The sequence below is a fragment of the Convolutriloba macropyga genome, chromosome 4, assembly GCF_964194025.1.
Source record: "Convolutriloba macropyga chromosome 4, txConMacr16.3, whole genome shotgun sequence".
NCBI lineage: Eukaryota > Metazoa > Xenacoelomorpha > Acoela > Convolutidae > Convolutriloba > Convolutriloba macropyga.
The window spans coordinates 68856831-68874653 of record NC_134471.1 but is presented as its reverse complement, the minus strand read 5'-3'; the positions used below and the strand labels follow the sequence as shown (position 1 = coordinate 68874653).

General features: G+C 35.5%; 1 protein-coding gene across 28 annotated transcripts in view; it reads right to left on the bottom strand.

The window, feature by feature from the left end:
* LOC142337853 (uncharacterized) overlaps window positions 1-17823 on the bottom strand; it is a 232282-nt gene that overhangs the window by 109133 nt on the left and 105326 nt on the right. For all 28 annotated transcript variants that reach the window (XM_075387410.1, XM_075387418.1, XM_075387416.1 and 25 more), the window contains 29 exons: window positions 17659-17762; window positions 17342-17473; window positions 16789-16951; window positions 15963-16091; window positions 15683-15786; window positions 15366-15497; window positions 14814-14976; window positions 13986-14114; window positions 13706-13809; window positions 13389-13520; window positions 12837-12999; window positions 12008-12136; window positions 11728-11831; window positions 11411-11542; window positions 10859-11021; window positions 10032-10160; window positions 9753-9856; window positions 9436-9567; window positions 8883-9045; window positions 8054-8182; window positions 7774-7877; window positions 7457-7588; window positions 6902-7064; window positions 5911-6027; window positions 2013-2107; window positions 1650-1781; window positions 874-1042; window positions 622-651; window positions 182-307 (listed from right to left, as the gene is read on the bottom strand). In XM_075387410.1, the coding sequence (XP_075243525.1) occupies window positions 182-307; window positions 622-651; window positions 874-1042; window positions 1650-1781; window positions 2013-2107; window positions 5911-6027; window positions 6902-7064; window positions 7457-7588; window positions 7774-7877; window positions 8054-8182; window positions 8883-9045; window positions 9436-9567; window positions 9753-9856; window positions 10032-10160; window positions 10859-11021; window positions 11411-11542; window positions 11728-11831; window positions 12008-12136; window positions 12837-12999; window positions 13389-13520; window positions 13706-13809; window positions 13986-14114; window positions 14814-14976; window positions 15366-15497; window positions 15683-15786; window positions 15963-16091; window positions 16789-16951; window positions 17342-17473; window positions 17659-17762 (3708 nt within the window). The remainder of the gene's footprint in view (window positions 1-181; window positions 308-621; window positions 652-873; window positions 1043-1649; window positions 1782-2012; window positions 2108-5910; window positions 6028-6901; window positions 7065-7456; window positions 7589-7773; window positions 7878-8053; window positions 8183-8882; window positions 9046-9435; window positions 9568-9752; window positions 9857-10031; window positions 10161-10858; window positions 11022-11410; window positions 11543-11727; window positions 11832-12007; window positions 12137-12836; window positions 13000-13388; window positions 13521-13705; window positions 13810-13985; window positions 14115-14813; window positions 14977-15365; window positions 15498-15682; window positions 15787-15962; window positions 16092-16788; window positions 16952-17341; window positions 17474-17658; window positions 17763-17823) is intronic.

Genomic DNA, 17823 nt, shown 5'->3' with positions numbered 1-17823 from the left:
TTTCAAAAACAATTTTAATCAATATACAGACAAGTAGAAAGGCTGCTTGTAAAAAGAACCAGAAAGAAGGAATAAAAATCTCACATTGCATTGTTGGGCTGCTTATAGGAAATACGGAATACCAAATCAGCCAAAATTTGCGTCTGTTACAATTCAACATGGTGAGTATTGACAACATTACCTGATACTGATGCACTGGCTGAAGCAGATGGTGAAACGCTGAGGGATACTGATGCAGATTGTGACAGAGATGCACTGCCAGATGCGGATGCAGACGGAGATAGTGAGCCACTGGGTGACGCAGATGCTTGAAAAACGTGATTAAAATTTATTGACACGGAAGTTTCCTTTGTTCAAGAATCTTTTAAATAAGTACTTCTGTAGAAAATGCAGAAATTTTTTGTACACATTCATGTCGTAAACCCGATGAAGCACCATGGAATGGACAGCAGTCAGCAAAAACTATAGCTCCGTGTATTAAAATTAATCATATGTTTAAGAGACACAACTATTGTTTGTTTGTCCTACAACTATTTGAGAGCAATTTATCCTTCAAAAATTATTTTAAAAAATTACAATCTTGTGGGATGTTAATATACAAAAGGTAATCCTTAATCATACCTGAAGCGCTAGCCGAAACAGAACTCTTCTCTGAAACAAAAGAGAAAACAAAATTTGCAAAAAAGGTATTGTTTACGCCTCTGAATAGGCCTTCTTTGCAGCAAACTTTGCTCGCATTCAAGGTTTAATAGGGACAGAACTCGACTCTTCTGAAACAAAATTTGCAAGAAAAAATTTTACGCCTCTGGAAAGGACATCTTTGCAGCATAAACTTTTCTTGCATTCAAGGTTTAATAGGGAGAAAATTCTTACCGCAAATTCTCTCAATGTTCGCTTCCAATCGCAAGGTGAAGGTGTTGGGTGTGGGCGCGCCCCCAATTCCAAAGAAAACTGCTCCTATCTCAACTAAGATTGAAGGATTAGCAATCTCATCTACAAGTGACGACAAATCGATTGAGAGATCTCCATTAGTTGGTAGGAACTGAAAAAATTGTTCTTCTCATGTAAAGACATGACAAATACGTACATGTTAAAGACAAAATCCAGAGTAATAGTATTGCTTTGATTTATTAACAAAACTCGATAGATCTCATAAAACTTAGAATTACGGTTTGAGCCCCCCCCCTATTTTTCCTTTGCTATGATATGCCACTCATTTACACCATTGATCATAGTAATGGTACCACTGGTCATCACTTGATTAGGACCTCTTGGACCAACTGATGACCTGTCGAGTAGATTTCATTTTATGCTACATGATTTGTACCACATGTGTTGCAAACAATTGTACATCCTACTCGAGAACAATTTATTATTATTATTATTATTATTATTATTATTCTTGCATAATTATTATGAAATCCTATAATATCGGTAAGATCTTAATCGAATAAAGCATTATCTTACAGGATGTTAGCAACAATCTTCTAAGAATTGTATTATTAAATGACCAGGCTAAACTACAGTTCTAAGGAAAATTATGTATAGCGATCTATTAACTTGACGAAATTCGTAAATGTAAAATTTATCGTAAAGCTCAAGGCAATGATCCAAAATATCAATCTATGCCAAAATTAGTTTTCACGTACATAGGACCTTGGTGATGTAGCTGGGGAATTGTCTTCGTTGCGAACGAAGACAATCACACTTGTGGCAAGCAAATTGCTCGGAACATCCAATACACGAACATTTAAAGTTTTCAGCTGCACCGTTCCATTAGCCTAAAAGACAACTAAATAGCAATAAATTGATCATTTTTGTTTTCTGAAGTCTAATTGTTTTCACTTGTAATTCAAAATAATTGAAAGGCTATTTTTTCAGTCTTAGGTAGCAATATGCGTAGTCAAATCAGTCGCTATAGCTGGAGGAAATGCAACTTTCAAAAAGCATTTCAGCTCGTTCAATATAACTTAAGGAATAAAAAAAATCAAACATTTTTGATGAAAGATTACCTGTGGGAGGGACAGAACCAAGCTATCACCAACAACACCATTGATGTTAGTATCTTCACCAGTAACCGTAGAATAACCGCTGACACAAATGTACTCTGCAAACGAAGAGAAAAACACTATAAAACTTGATTGGCACGATATCCAAAAAAGGCAGTTGAACAAATATTCCTAACATTTTCGCATATTAAAATTTAATTTAATGATTGGAATTCGGATTCCTGCCAAATTTTTATTCATCATAGCAAACGCAAATCCAGACAAAAATCAAAACTTGGAACCAAAAACAATTTGGTCGCCAATTCCATCGCCCAAAATCTACAAAAAAAGTCAATTATCATTTCTTCCGACTAAGAACATAGAACAGTATAGCTAACGAGAGCATTGGTATGAAGCCAATACAACATAAACAGCAAAAGAGAAGAAAGAACATTCTAGAAGAAAATTTCTAGAATATACGGGAGAAATGCCGGAAGCCTTGAAACAATTTGTTGAAAAAAGTCACAAATAGAAATTGTGCCACTGGGCATTTCAGTTTTCTGGTTGAGTTCAAAACATTTCTTTGTAGAAGACAAAACCATGGGAAAACAAATTTTGAATAAGACCACAAAAAAGTCACAATATGTGTTGCAAATGAGACAACAAAAAGCAAACAAAAACAAAATGATGATTAACTCGCCGTCACATTCCTCTAATTTAGGCACTGTTTTATTATTCAAACGACTAAAAATGGTAACTGAAGTTGAATTTGAAAACGGATAATTGCTAACCGACTGGCATTCGATGACTTGCGCTCAAACAAAGGGTTAGTTGTATTCTGCTTCGAACCCGATGCGTCGTTGATTCACTAGAGTTTACTTCGATGCTTTTAGATCCTATTGTTCCAACATTTTTTTTTCAAAATGGGGGAATATATAAGTCAGGCTGGCTTTATTTCGCCATTTTGTAGCCCAAAAGATCTAATTTTGATTCATATAAAGATATATCAGAAATTTGAAAAAAGGAATACTAAAGTTTTGAAAAATCCAAATGAAAAAAAAACATCGCTATGGGGGGGGGGGGGGGGAGTTGAATGATTATGCGTTTAAATTTAATACAAATACAAACGGAGAAAAATGTAGTAAATCCACTTAGATTTATCAAGTATTAATTCTCACAAGTAAATCTTGTGCACACTCGAGCCTAAAAATTAAGGATAAGATATTTGACCACAATTTCGAAAAAAATATTAATTATTTTTGTTTCTTTCCCAAAAAATTTGATAATTTTTCTATCAATCTCATTGTTTTTGCTGATTTAAAACTATTGTACAAACCATTGTTTCTCTGTATCGAACCTTTTTCAGGTAAAATAGAAGGCTTCAAGCAATTAAGAGCTCTCAAAATAGAAAAAAATCAACTTTGAAAATGTAACACTAAAAAGTGAAAAAAGATCTATAATCTACAGTTGTTTCTGCCTACAATTCTTCCTATTTCATCAAAGCTAACCATTTCAATATGTTCAAAGCCACTGGGGAATAAAAATCTGATTTAATGAAAGGAACATCAAACCAACCAAGTTCGTTATTGAAAAGTAAAGATGGAAATCTTTTCCATTTGTACCCTTTATACTGTTCGAGCAGACCGTTCCAAGCCCGTCTCTGCCACTATAAAGCAAGATAGAGGAATTAGAGAGTAAGAGCGTTTATGGATCACTAGGTTGAAAAACCTGATACAGAAGTCTGTAATTTTTTTTTGAGAAAAAGAAAAGAAAAATATATAATAAAACTTTTAAAAAAATTAAATTATTTAAAACTAAATTGAATTAAATTAAAACTAAATAGAAAAAACTAAACAGTTTGTTTGTATTCTTCCATAAGAAACAAAATTTATTTGAAGCATGAAAAGAAATTTTCTTCTTTTTCAGTTCACATAAATTATTTAAATTTTCTATTTATTTAAAAAATTTCCAAACACTGAAGGGCCAAAACGTTAACATTACTGATTACCAATACTCCTCTAAGCAAACAAACAGGAGTTTTTAAAGGCAGCCGTTAATGTTAATTTACATGTTAGACATAAGTAGAGGCAGAAGGCTAAAACTAAATCTTAAAAACTTACTTCATAATTGCTACAAAACGCGGGTTTAAAAATGTTTAAAATCAAAATCAAGGGTATTAAATCTAACTTGTAACGCATTTGCGAGATATTAAAACGAATTGCCAAATAATGCTCAAGAAACAACAAACAATAATTCCGAGAAACTTCAAAAAAAGACTCTTTAACGATTACCGATACAATGGACGCTAAATGTCCGCACCTAGTGTTTTAGAAAAATTGTTGGTGTCAAGTTTTGTATCTGTGTGTTTATGTGCTAGTGTGGGTGCATGTATGTATGTGCTTGTAGTGTGTGGCGTGACATATTTTTTGGGCATATTTTTTGGTTCAAACAAACGAAGTTTTCTCCAATGCATATAAGTTACGGAAACTCCCAACGCTTTCTCTAACAGATTTTAAAAGTTGTCTTTCCAACCTTGAGAGGTAGGTTGGAAGATTCCGTGCTTCGCAGAGACTCACACGAGTCGTTTTGTTTTAGACTAACGTGAATTAACGTAAAAAATAACTAAATTTGAACGCATTTTTTTATTTGACATTTTGTAAATTGTCGGCAACCAAGCACAGCAGCTTAAAATATTGAAAAGGAACATTTTTATTTTACGCCAAAATGAGGAAATCGAACTTGAAAAAGTGACTCGAAAAGACAAATTGCCGGAAGAAAAAACTGATAAAGCGAAAAAATTGCACAATCAGGAGGACCAACAGTATTAAATCGAGCCGTTAAAAGAACAACGGTCAAAATGTTTACCTAATTTTAAAAATTTTGTCGTCAAATACTTTTAATTCAAATTGTTCAACAGATATCGATTCCCCCAATGCAGGTTAAAAAATCTTTCCTCCGATGAGAAAAAAAAATTCTACTTGAATCTTCAAAAAAATAATTCAAAATCAGCCAGATTGAATTTTCTCTTTAAAAATATTCAAGTTTTGACGTCGATGATTTCTATGTTTGAACAAAATTAAGAAAAACCCGCTACTTTATAGATTTTGGTCCATTGATTGAGCACAATGGAAATCGTTCAGGGATGTAGAAATTCTGAATTATATTTTGAAAAATTTAAACATAACTGACTATAGTCAGATGTGTCCTCAAATGACCGAGGAGGAGCTGGCTTTGAAAGTCTGTAGCTTAAGCTGAGGGAGCTTACCGTCATTGAGATTGGGGTAGTAGGGTGGTGCAAAAATAGTAGGGAATAAAAGGGGAGATTATCAAAAACCACCCCAAATATAAAAAAAGTTTCACCCTCAGCGATAACTTGTTCTCTGAAAAAGTCAAAATGCCGAATCAACAAAGGTACTGTTCTAGAAAATATTCTCTGAGAATCGTAAGAAAACTAAGATAACCGAAATATATCTACGCTCAACTCACAGCTTCGCAGCCATGATGAAAGTCACTGTAGTATTCTGTCAAAATTTATGATCCTAGAGGTGGGTTGTCAATTAATGTACGCGTCGAGACTAGCAAGTATTTTACAATTTTCTTTCGGTGATATTTAAAAAAGCACTGTTTAAACTTCTGATAATTTAAAATTTCATTTTATTTTATTGTGGCGCAAAACTACGGCAGAATAGTTTTGTTGTCCTTATTGATTGAAAAAAAGGTAACATAAAAGTTACGCCAAATTGAGACAAACTAATGTAAACACCAAACACAAATTGAAACATTGTAATTTGCTGATAAAAACCAACATATGAATCAAGATATAACACCTAATCTAATAATAATGAACTAAACCTTGAAAGCTTATAATAGATGATGTGGTAGTAAACAGCTTCAGTTATTGAATTTTTTTTACTTGATTTACCTGAGATGGACACACTGGCTGAAGCAGAGGGCGACAGAGAAGCACTAGCTGATGCTGAACCAGACACGGATTCACTGGCAGAAGCTGATGCACTGACTGATGGAGAACCAGTCGATTCTAAATCAAGAGCAACAGTTGTTTAAACCAGAATGTAACTTATCAAACTACTGTAGTTAAAAATTTATATTTTCCAAAACTTATACTTATTTCAAAATTTATACTTATTTCACACAGAAAAACTGAGCGCAATGATTCACGTTGCTAGTAGCTAACAGCTTGATTTCTTAACTTGACCTAAAAGAACTTAAAACCGAAACTAGATCTAACCGAAATTAGCTTCTAAAAGGTGCCCCCAAAAAACCCTCAATTAAAATGACATATTAACATTTTCAATTAAAGTAACAAAAAGTCAATCTTAGAAAGAGGAATGCCACGTGTGGAAATGAGCAAATAAATTCACCAAAGAAAAAATAGGTCACCTCACAAATTCATTTCTTGAGCAAATACAGCGATTAATACAATTTTACCAAAACACAATAGACAATAAAACTAAGACTAATTAGTTCAAAGTTCCAATATCGGCATCTAACACAGGCATTTCATACCGGCATCTACAGGCAACTAAAACTGGTTTTTACGAGTTTATCTCCTTTCAATTTTTGACTTCGATGTTTTTCATGTCAATTTACAAATGTTGCCAAAAACACCTTAGGCAGAATGAGAGGAGTGAAATTAGCTTAGATAATTCAAAAAGAATTTACGCAGAAAGTTAAAGAAGCTGTGAACAAAGGAAGAGAAACAAACTTTTTGTTGGATGAAGTAGAAGGCATAGAGGGATAGGTTCTGAATTACCATTCAATATGTCCACAAAGATTCCCAATTGACCTCAGTACTACCAATTAGAGTAGACATCAAACAACATAATGGGAAAATAAATGTGGCACACAAATACCAAAACAACTAATCGCTAGCCAATAAAGCAAGAACTTACCTTCACAGATCTTTGCAACCAAAGAAAGTTGGACATCGAACCCTGAGGTCGTGGTATATCCAGAAGTTATTACAACATCAACACTTGCGAAGCTTCTCTGAGAAGGTGGTCTGCTAGCCAAATCGACGATAAGCTGCTCGTTTATGTTGTTTGGATCCAGAGTCTGAAACAAGGCATGTCCGTTTTAATGTGTTTTATGTAATTTTATTACAATCTCCAGACAGCCAAAACTAAGAATTAGAAAAACTTTCGGCACTTTTGAGCAGTTTTTTCCAGTGAACAGCCCCACATCATGTTAGCAGTACGATTCATGAGTTAGAGCAAATCTGATTAGAAACAAAAAGTTTACTATTGGTTCTAGCAATTTTTGTTCTCCAATCCAGCTATAGCAAACATTTCACAAAAAGGATGAACGGTAATTTATTCCATGATTCTCCAATCATTTTCAGAGTGACAAAGAGATTATTGAAAAGTTGTAATTTCTACTTAATATATCTAGAAATGTTGTCTGAGAGCTAACAACTGGTTTGTTGCTGTTTTTGCTAATCTACTTACAATTCCTGTAATTGTCTCGACTTCATTTCCCTGATCATCTTTTGTTGTAATTGATATTGTGACTGTGACTGGAGTGTTCGCAGTACTAGAGAGTGTTGGTTTGATGTACAGCTCCATCACATACACGTCAGTCTAAAAACGGATCTGTACAGAATACTAAATGAGCACTAATGATGCTTACCGTCATCAAAAAGTTATAGACACTTAACTCAAAACCAAATATCGGCTCGGAAAGTATTAGCGAGCAATTAGGTTGTTAATCGTTTTAAAAACACCTCTACTGGGCCTCACTGAAAAAATCATTAAACAATGCATACATTTCTAATACTGAAGGATGCAGTGTCACCCACTTCCAATGCAACATTTCCTCCATCAATAGGATCAGTGGTACTTTCCCGAGTGGTAATTGGACACGTATGCTCTAAAACAAAACAAACCATTTCTAATTTCCCATCGCGTCAGCAAATAAGCTGATTATTCATTTCAATATAAACGGCACAAAATGTTAATCTCTTAACAAACAACGCTTAATAAACAATTTAAATACAGAAAACAAATAGAAATAATGGATAATATTGGAAGTCAAGTTTGATGTACCCGAGGTAGACGCACTGGCTGAAGCTGAGGGTGACAAAGAAGCACTCGTTGATACTGAAGCTGATGCCGAATGAGACACAGATTCACTAGCCGAAGATGATGCACTGGCTGATGGGGAGCCAGTTGATTCTATATCACAAAAACAAGAGTTGATTGAACAGGAATGTACAGCTTATAAAACAATTAAAGTTTGAAGTTTATCTTTGTAAATCTTCTATGCTATCTGTATTTGAGTATATGGAAAATATAAAATACCAGCGCAGACCCTTTAAATTTCAAGCGCAGAATACGGGAACTGTGAATGCCTTCAACGAGCTTTTACACTTCATTTCGCTTGAGAGGAAGCGAATGAAAATGTTTGCTCCACTAAATTTTGAAATTGGCGTCACGCAATGAAGCCAGTCAAAATTGCATTAACGAAGTAACAAGAAGCAAATTTGATTGTGACGTTATGTGGTCGGAACACAAAATTTAAAATCTGAAAAATGTGTAAACAGATCTAAAAAAGAGCCCCATATTACATTTCAAATTCTTTGAAATGTAAAAAAGCATGCAAAGACGAATAATAGCACCAACTATCGCATTCCGCTATCGATGTTGTTAGTCGATAATAGATCAAGCAGCAATTTCAGCGTCGCAAAAAATCACTCGGGCTTCAAATAGGTTTTAACCAGTTTTAAAGCAAAAGGTTCAAAAAGTGTCCACAAAGATCCCCAAATGACCTTAACACTACCAATTAGAGTAGACATAAATCAACATAATAAGGAAAAAAATGTGGCACACAAACACCAGAAACAACTAATCGCTAGCCAATAAAGCAAGAACTTACCTTCACAGATCTTTGCAACCAAAGAAAGTTGGACATCGAGCCCTGAGGTCGTGGTATATCCAGAGGTTATTACAACATCAACAACTGCGAAGCTTCTCTGAGAAGGTGGTCTGCTAGCCAAATCGACGATAAGCTGCTCGTTTATGTTGTTTGGATCCAGAGTCTGAAACAGGGCATGTCCGTTTTATCGTGTTTTATGTAATTTTATTACCATCTCCAGACAGCCAAAACTAAGAATTAGAAAAACTTTCGGCACTTTTGAGCAGTTTTTTCCAGGGAACAGCCCCACATCATGTTAGCAGTTCGATTCATGAGTTAGAGCAAATCTGATTAGAAACAAAAATTTTACAATTGGTTTTGGCAATTTTTGTTCTCCAATCCAGCTATAGCAAACATTTCACAAAAAGGACGAACCGTAATTTATTCCATGATTCTCCAATCATTTGCAGAGACAAAGAGATTATTGAAAAGTTGTAATTTCTACTTAATATATCTAGAAATGTTGTCTGAGAGCTAACAACTGGTTTGTCGCTGTTTTTCCTAATCTACTTACAATTCCTGTAATTGTCTCGACTTCATTTCCCTGATCATCTTTTGTTGTAATTGATATTGTGACTGTGTCTGGAGTGTTCGCAGTACTAGAGGGCGTAGGTTTGATGTACAGCTCCATCACATACACATCAGTCTAAAAACGGATCTGTACAGAATACTAAATGAGCACTAATGATGCTTACCGTCATCAAAAAGTTATAGACACTTAACTCAAAACCAAATATCGGCTCGGAAAGTATTAGCGAGCAACTAGGTTGTTAATCGCTTTAAAAACTACTCTACTTGGCCTCACTGAAAAAATCATTAAACAATGCATACATTTCTAATAGTGAAGGATGCAGTGTCGCCCACTTCCAATGCAACATTTCCTCCATCAATAGGATCAGTGGTACTTTCCCGAGTGGTAATTGGACACGTATGCTCTAAAACAAAAAAAACCATTTCTAATTGCCCATCTCTTCAGCAAATAAGCTGATTATTCATTTCAATATAAACGGCACAAAATGTTAATCTCTTAACAAACAACGCTAACAATCATTTTAAATACAGAAAACAAATAGAAATAATGGATAATATTGGAGGTGAAGTTTGATGTACCCGAGATGGACGCAGTGGCTGAAGCTGAGGGTGACAAAGAAGCGCTCGCTGATACTGAAGCTGATGCCGAAGGAGACACAGATTCACTAGCCGAAGCTGATGCACTGGCTGATGGGGAGCCAGTTGATTCTATAAAACAAAAACAAGAGTTGATTGAACAGGTATGTACAGCTTATCAAACAATTAAAGTTTGAAGTTTATATTTCTAAATGTTCTAAGCTATCTCTATTTGAATATATGGAAAATATAACATACCAGCGCAGACCCTTCAAATTTCAAGCGCAGAATACGGGAACTGTGAATGCCTACAACGAGCTTTTACACTTCATTTCGCTTGAGAGGGAGCGAATGAAAAAGTTTGCTCCACTAAATTTTGAAAATCGCGTCACGCAATGAAGACAGTCAAAATTGCATTAACGAAGTAACAAGAAGCAGATTTGATTGTGACGTTATGTGGTCGGAACACAAAATTTAAAATCAGAAAAATGTGTAAACAGATCTAAAAAAGAGCCCCAAATTACATTTCAAATTCTTTGAAATGTAAAAAAGCATGCGAAGGCGAATAATAGCACCAACTATCGCATTCCGCTATCGCTGTTGTTGGTCGATAATAGATCAAGCACCAATTTCAGCGTAAAAAAATCACTCAGGCTTCAAATAGGTTTTAACCAGTTTTAAAGGACAAGGTTCACAAAGTGTCCACAAAGATCCCCAAATGACCTTAACACTACCAATTAGAGTAGACATAAATCAACATAATAAGGAAAAAAATGTGGCACACAAACACCAGAAACAACTAATCGCTAGCCAATAAAGCAAGAACTTACCTTCACAGATCTTTGCGACCAAAGAAAGTTGGACATCGAACCCTGAAGTCGTGGTATATCCAGAAGTTATTACAACATCAACACCTGAGAAGCTTCTCTGAGAAGGTGGTCTGCTAGCCAAATCGAGGATAAGCTGCTCGTTTATGTTGTTTGGATCCAGAGTCTGAAACAAGGCATGTCCGTTTTAATGTGTTTTATGTAATTTTATTACAATCTCCAGACGGCCAAAACTACGAATTAGAAAAACTTTAGGCACTTTTGAGTAGTTCTTTCCATTGAACAGCCCCACATCATGTTAGCAGTTCGAATCATGAATTAGAGCAAATCTGATTAGAAACAAAAATTTTACCATTGGTTCTGGCAATTTTTCTTTTCCAATCCAGCTATAGCAAACATTTCATAAAAAGGACGAACCGCAATTTATTCCATGATTCTCCTATCATTTGCAGAGACAAAGAGATTATTGAAAAGTTGTAATTTCTCCTAATATATCTAGAAAAATCGTCTGAGAGCTAACAACTGGTTTATTGCTGTTTTTCCTTATCTACTTACAATTCCTGTAATTGTCTCGACTTCATTTCCCTGATCATCTTTTGTTGTAATTGATATTGTGACTGTGTCTGGAATGTTCGCAGTACTAGAGAGCGTAGGTTTGATGTACAGCTCCATCACATACACGTCAGTCTAAAAACGGATCTGTACAGAATACTAAATGAGTACTAAGGATGCTTACCGTCATCAAAAAGTTATAGACACTTAACTCAAAACCAAATATCGGCTCGGAATGTATTAGCGAGCAACTAGGTTGTTAATCGTTTTAAAAACACCTCTACTTGGCCTCACTGAAAAAATCATTAAACAATGCATACATTTCTAATAGTGAAGGATGCAGTGTCGCCCACTTCCAATGCAACATTTCCTCCATCAATAGGATCAGTGGTACTTTCCCGAGTGGTAATTGGACACGTACGCTCTATAACAAAAAAAAACATTTCTAATTTCCCATCTCGTCAGCAAATAAGCTGATTATTCATTTCAATATAAACGGCACAAAATGTTAATCTCTTAACAAACAACGCTTAATAAACAATTTAAATACAGAAAACAAATAGAAATAATGGATAATATTGGAAGTCAAGTTTGATGTACCCGAGATAGACGCACTGGCTGAAGCTGAGGGTGACAAAGAAGCACTCGTTGATACTGAAGCTGATGCCGAATGAGACACAGATTCACTAGCCGAAGATGATGCACTGGCTGATGGGGAGCCAGTTGATTCTATATCACAAAAACAAGAGTTGATTGAACAGGAATGTACAGCTTATCAAACAATTAAAGTTTGAAGTTTATCTTTCTAAATCTTCTATGCTATCTGTATTTGAATATATGGAAAATATAAAATACCAGCGCAGACCCTTCAAATTTCAAGCGCAGAATACGGGAACTGTGAATGCCTTCAACGAGCTTTTACACTTCATTTCGCTTGAGATGAAGCGAACGAAAAAGTTTGCTTCACTAAATTTTGAAAATGGTGTCACGCAATGAAGCCAGTCAAAATTGCATTAACGAAAAAACAAGAAGCAGATTTGATTGTGACGTTATGTGGTCGGAACACAAAATTTAAAATCAGAAAAATGTGTAAACAGATCTAAAAAAGAGCCCCATATTACATTTCAAATTCTTTGAAATGTAAAAAAGCATGCGAAGGCGAATAATAGCACCAACTATCGCATTCCGCTATCGCTGTTGTTAGTCGATAATAGCTGAAGTACCAATTTCAGCGTCGCAAAAAATCACTCAGGCTTCAAATAGGTTTTAACCAGTTTTGAAGCAAAAGGTTCAAAAAGTGTCCACAAAGATCCCCAAATGACCTTAACACTACCAATTAGAGTAGACATAAATCAACATAATAAGGAAATAAATGTGGCACACAAATACCAGAAACAACTAATCGCTAGCCAGTAGAGCAAGAACTTACCTTCACAGATCTTTGCAACCAAAGAAAGTTGGACATCGAACCCTGAGGTCGTGGTATATCCAGAAGATATTACAACATCAACACCTGCAAAGCTTCTCTGAGAAGGTGGTCTGGTAGCCAAATCGAGGATAAGCTGCTCGTTTATGTTGTTTGGATCCAGAGTCTGAAACAAGGCATGTCCGTTTTAATGTGTTTTATGTAATTTTATTACAATCTCCAGACGGCCAAAACTACGAATTAGAAAAACTTCAGGCACTTTTGAGTAGTTCTTTCCATTGAACAGCCCCACATCATGTTAGCAGTTCGAATCATGAATTAGAGCAAATCTGATTAGAAACAAAAATTTTACCATTGGTTCTGGCAATTTTTCTTTTCCAATCCAGCTATAGCAAACATTTCATAAAAAGGACGAACCGCAATTTATTCCATGATTCTCCTATCATTTGCAGAGACAAAGAGATTATTGAAAAGTTGTAATTTCCCCTAATATATCTAGAAAAATTGTCTGAGAGCTAACAACTGGTTTATTGCTGTTTTTCCTTATCTACTTACAATTCCTGTAATTGTCTCGACTTCATTTCCCTGATCATCTTTTGTTGTAATTGATATTGTGACTGTGTCTGGAATGTTCGCAGTACTAGAGAGCGTAGGTTTGATGTACAGCTCCATCACATACACGTCAGTCTAAAAACGGATCTGTACAGAATACTAAATGAGTACTAAGGATGCTTACCGTCATCAAAAAGTTATAGACACTTAACTCAAAACCAAATATCGGCTCGGAAAGTATTAGCGAGCAACTAGGTTGTTAATCGTTTTAAAAACACCTCTACTTGGCCTCACTGAAAAAATCATTAAACAATGCATACATTTCTAATAGTGAAGGATGCGGTGTCGCCCACTTCCAGTGCAACATTTCCTCCATCAATAGGATCAGTGGTACTTTCCCGAGTGGTAATTGGACACGTATGCTCTAAAACAAAAAAAACCATTTCTAATTTCCCATCTTGTCAGCAAATAAGCTGATTATTCATTTCAATATAAACGGCACAAAATGTTAATCTCTTAACAAACAACGCTTAATAAACAATTTAAATACAGAAAACAAATAGAAATAATGGATAATATTGGAAGTGAAGTTTGATGTACCCGAGATAGACGCACTGGCTGAAGCTGAGGGTGACAAAGAAGCACTCGTTGATACTGAAGCTGATGCCGAAGGAGACACAGATTCACTAGCCGAAGATGATGCACTGGCTGATGGGGAGCCAGTTGATTCTATATCACAAAAACAAGAGTTGATTGAACAGGAATGTACAGCTTATCAAACAATTAAAGTTTGAAGTTTATCTTTCTAAATCTTCTATGCTATCTGTATTTGAATATATGGAAAATATAAAATACCAGCGCAGACCCTTCAAATTTCAAGCGCAGAATACGCGAACTGTGAATGCCTTCAACGAACTTTTACACTTCATTTCGCTTGAGAGGAAGCGAACGAAAAAGTTTGCTCCACTAAATTTTGAAAATGGTGTCACGCAATGAAGCCAGTCAAAATTGCATTAACGAAAAAACAAGAAGCAGATTTGATTGTGACGTTATGTGGTCGGAACACAAAATTTAAAATCAGAAAAATGTGTAAACAGATCTAAAAAGAGCCCCATATTACATTTCAAATTCTTTGAAATGTAAAAAAGCATGCGAAGGCGAATAATAGCACCAACTATCGCATTCCGCTATCGCTGTTGTTAGTCGATAATAGATGAAGTACCAATTTCAGCGTCGCAAAAAATCACTCAGGCTTCAAATAGGTTTTAACCAGTTTTGAAGCAAAAGGTTCAAAAAGTGTCCACAAAGATCCCCAAATGACCTTAACACTACCAATTAGAGTAGACATAAATCAACATAATAAGGAAATAAATATGGCACACAAATACCAGAAACAACTAATCGCTAGCCAGTAGAGCAAGAACTTACCTTCACAGATCTTTGCAACCAAAGAAAGTTGGACATCGAACCCTGAGGTCGTGGTATATCCAGAAGTTATTACAACATCAACACCTGCGAAGCTTCTCTGAGAAGGTGGTCTGGTAGCCAAATCGAGGATAAGCTGCTCGTTTATGTTGTTTGGATCCAGAGTCTGAAACAAGGCATGTCCGTTTTAATGTGTTTTATGTAATTTTATTACAATCTCCAGACGGCCAAAAGTACGAATTAGAAAAACTTTAGGCACTTTTGAGTAGTTCTTTCTAGTGAACAGCTCCACATCATGTTAGCAGTTCGAATCATGAATTAGAGCAAATCTGATTAGAAACAAAAATTTTACCATTGGTTCTGGCAATTTTTGTTTTCCAATCCAGCTATAGCAAACATTTCATAAAAAGGACGAACCGCAATTTATTCCATGATTCTCCTATCATTTGCAGAGACAAAGAGATTATTGAAAAGTTGTAATTTCTCCTAATATATCTAGAAAAATTGTCTGAGAGCTAACAACTGGTTTATTGCTGTTTTTCCTAATCTACTTACAATTCCTGTAATTGTCTCGACTTCATTTCCTTGATCATCTTTTGTTGTAATTGATATTGCGACTGTGTCTGGAGTGTTCGCAGTACTAGAGAGCGTAGGTTTGATGTACAGCTCCATCACATACACGTCAGTCTGAAAACGGATCTGTAAAGAATACTAAATGAGCACTAATGATGCGTACCGTCATCAAAAAGTTATAGACACTTAACTCAAAACCAAATATCGGCTCGGAAAGTATTAGCGAGCAATTAGGTTGTTAATCGTTTTAAAAACACCTGTACTTGGCCTCACTGAAAAAATCATTAAACAATGCATACATTTCTAATAGTGAAGGATGCAGTGTCGCCCACTTCCAATGCAACATTTCCTCCATCAATAGGATCAGTGGTACTTTCCCGAGTGGTAATTGGACACGTATGCTCTAAAACAAAAAAAACCATTTCTAATTTCCAATCTCGTGAGCAAATAAGCTGATTATTCATTTCAATATAAACGGCACAAAATGTTAATCTCTTAATAAACAACGCTTAATAAACAATTTAACTACAGAAAACAAATAGAAATAATAGATAATATTGGAAGTGAAGTTTGATGTACCCGAGATAGACGCACTGGCTGAAGCTGAGGGTGACCAAGAAGCACTCGCTGATACTGAAGCTGATGCCGAAGGAGACACAGATTCACTAGCAGAAGCTGATGCACTGGCTGATGGGGAGCCAGTTGATTCTATATCACAAAACAAGAGTTGATTGAACAGGAATGTACAGCTTATCAAACAATTAAAGTTTGAAGTTTATCTATCTAAATCTTCTATGCTATCTGTATTTGAATATATGGAAAATATAAAATACCAGCGCAGACCCTTCAATTCTCAAGCGCAGAATACGGGAACTGTGAATGCCTTCAACGAGCTTTTACACTTCATTTCGCTTGAGAGGAAGCGAATGAAAAAGTTTGCTCCACTAAATTTTGAAAATGGCGTCACGCAATGAAGCCAGTCAAAATTGCATTAACGAAGTAACAAGAAGCAAATTTGATTGTGACGTTATATGGTCGGAACACAAAATTTAAAATCAGAAAAATGTGTAAACAGATCTAAAAAAGAGCCCCATATTACATTTCAAATTCTTTGAAATGTAAAAAAGCATGCAAAGACGAATAATAGCACCAACTATCGCATTCCACTATCGCTGTTGTTAGTTGATAATAGATCAAGCACCAATTTCAGCGTCGCAAAAAATCACTCGGGCTTCAAATAGGTTTTAACCAGTTTTAAAGCAAAAGGTTCAAAAAGTGTCCACAAAGATCCCAAATGACCTTAACACTACCAATTAGAGTAGACATAAATCAACATAAAAGGAAATAAATGTGGCACACAAATACCAGAAACAACTAATCGCTAGCCAATAAAGCAAGAACTTACCTTCACAGATCTTTGCAACCAAAGAAAGTTGGACATCGAACCCTGAGGTCGTGGTATATCCAGAAGTTATTACAACATCAACACCTGCGAAGCTTCTCTGAGAAGGTGGTCTGCTAGCCAAATCGACGATAAGCTGCTCGCTTATGTTGTTTGGATCCAGAGTCTGAAACAGGGCATGTCCGTTTTAACGTGTTTTATGTAATTTTATTACCATCTCCAGACAGCCAAAACTAAGAATTAGAAAAAATTTCGGCACTTTTGAGCAGTTTTTTCCAGTGAACAGCCCCACATCATGTTAGCAGTTCGAATCATGACTTAGAGCAAATCTGATTAGAAACAGAAATTTTACTATTGGTTCCGGCATTTTTTGTTCTCCAATCCAGCTATAGCAAACATTTCACAAAAAGGACGAACCGTAATTTATTCCATGATTCTCCAATCATTTGCAGAGACAAAGAGATTATTGAAAAGTTGTAATTTCTATTTAATATATCTAGAAATGTTGTCTGAGAGCTAACAACTTGTTTGTTGCTGTTTTTCCTAATCTACTTACAATTCCTGTAATTGTCTCGACTTCATTTCCCTGATCATCTTTTGTTGTAATTGATATTATGACTGTGTCTGGAGTGTTCGCAGTACTAGAGAGCGTAGGTTTGATGTACAGCTCCATCACATACACGTCAGTCTAAAAACGGATCTGTACAGAATACTAAAGGAGCACTAATGATGCTTACCGTCATCAAAAAGTTATAAACACTTAACTCAAAACCAAATATCGGCTCGTAAAGTATTAGCGAGCAATTAGGATGTTAATCGTTTTAAAAACACCTCTACTTGGCCTCACTGAAAAAATCATTAAACAATGCATACATTTCTAATAGTGAAGGATGCAGTGTCGCCCACTTCCAATGCAACATTTCCTCCATCAATAAGATCAGTGGTACTTTCCCGAGTGGTAATTGGACACGTGTGCTCTAAAACAAAAAAAAACATTTCTAATTTCCCATCTCGTCAGCAAATAAGCTAATTATTCAT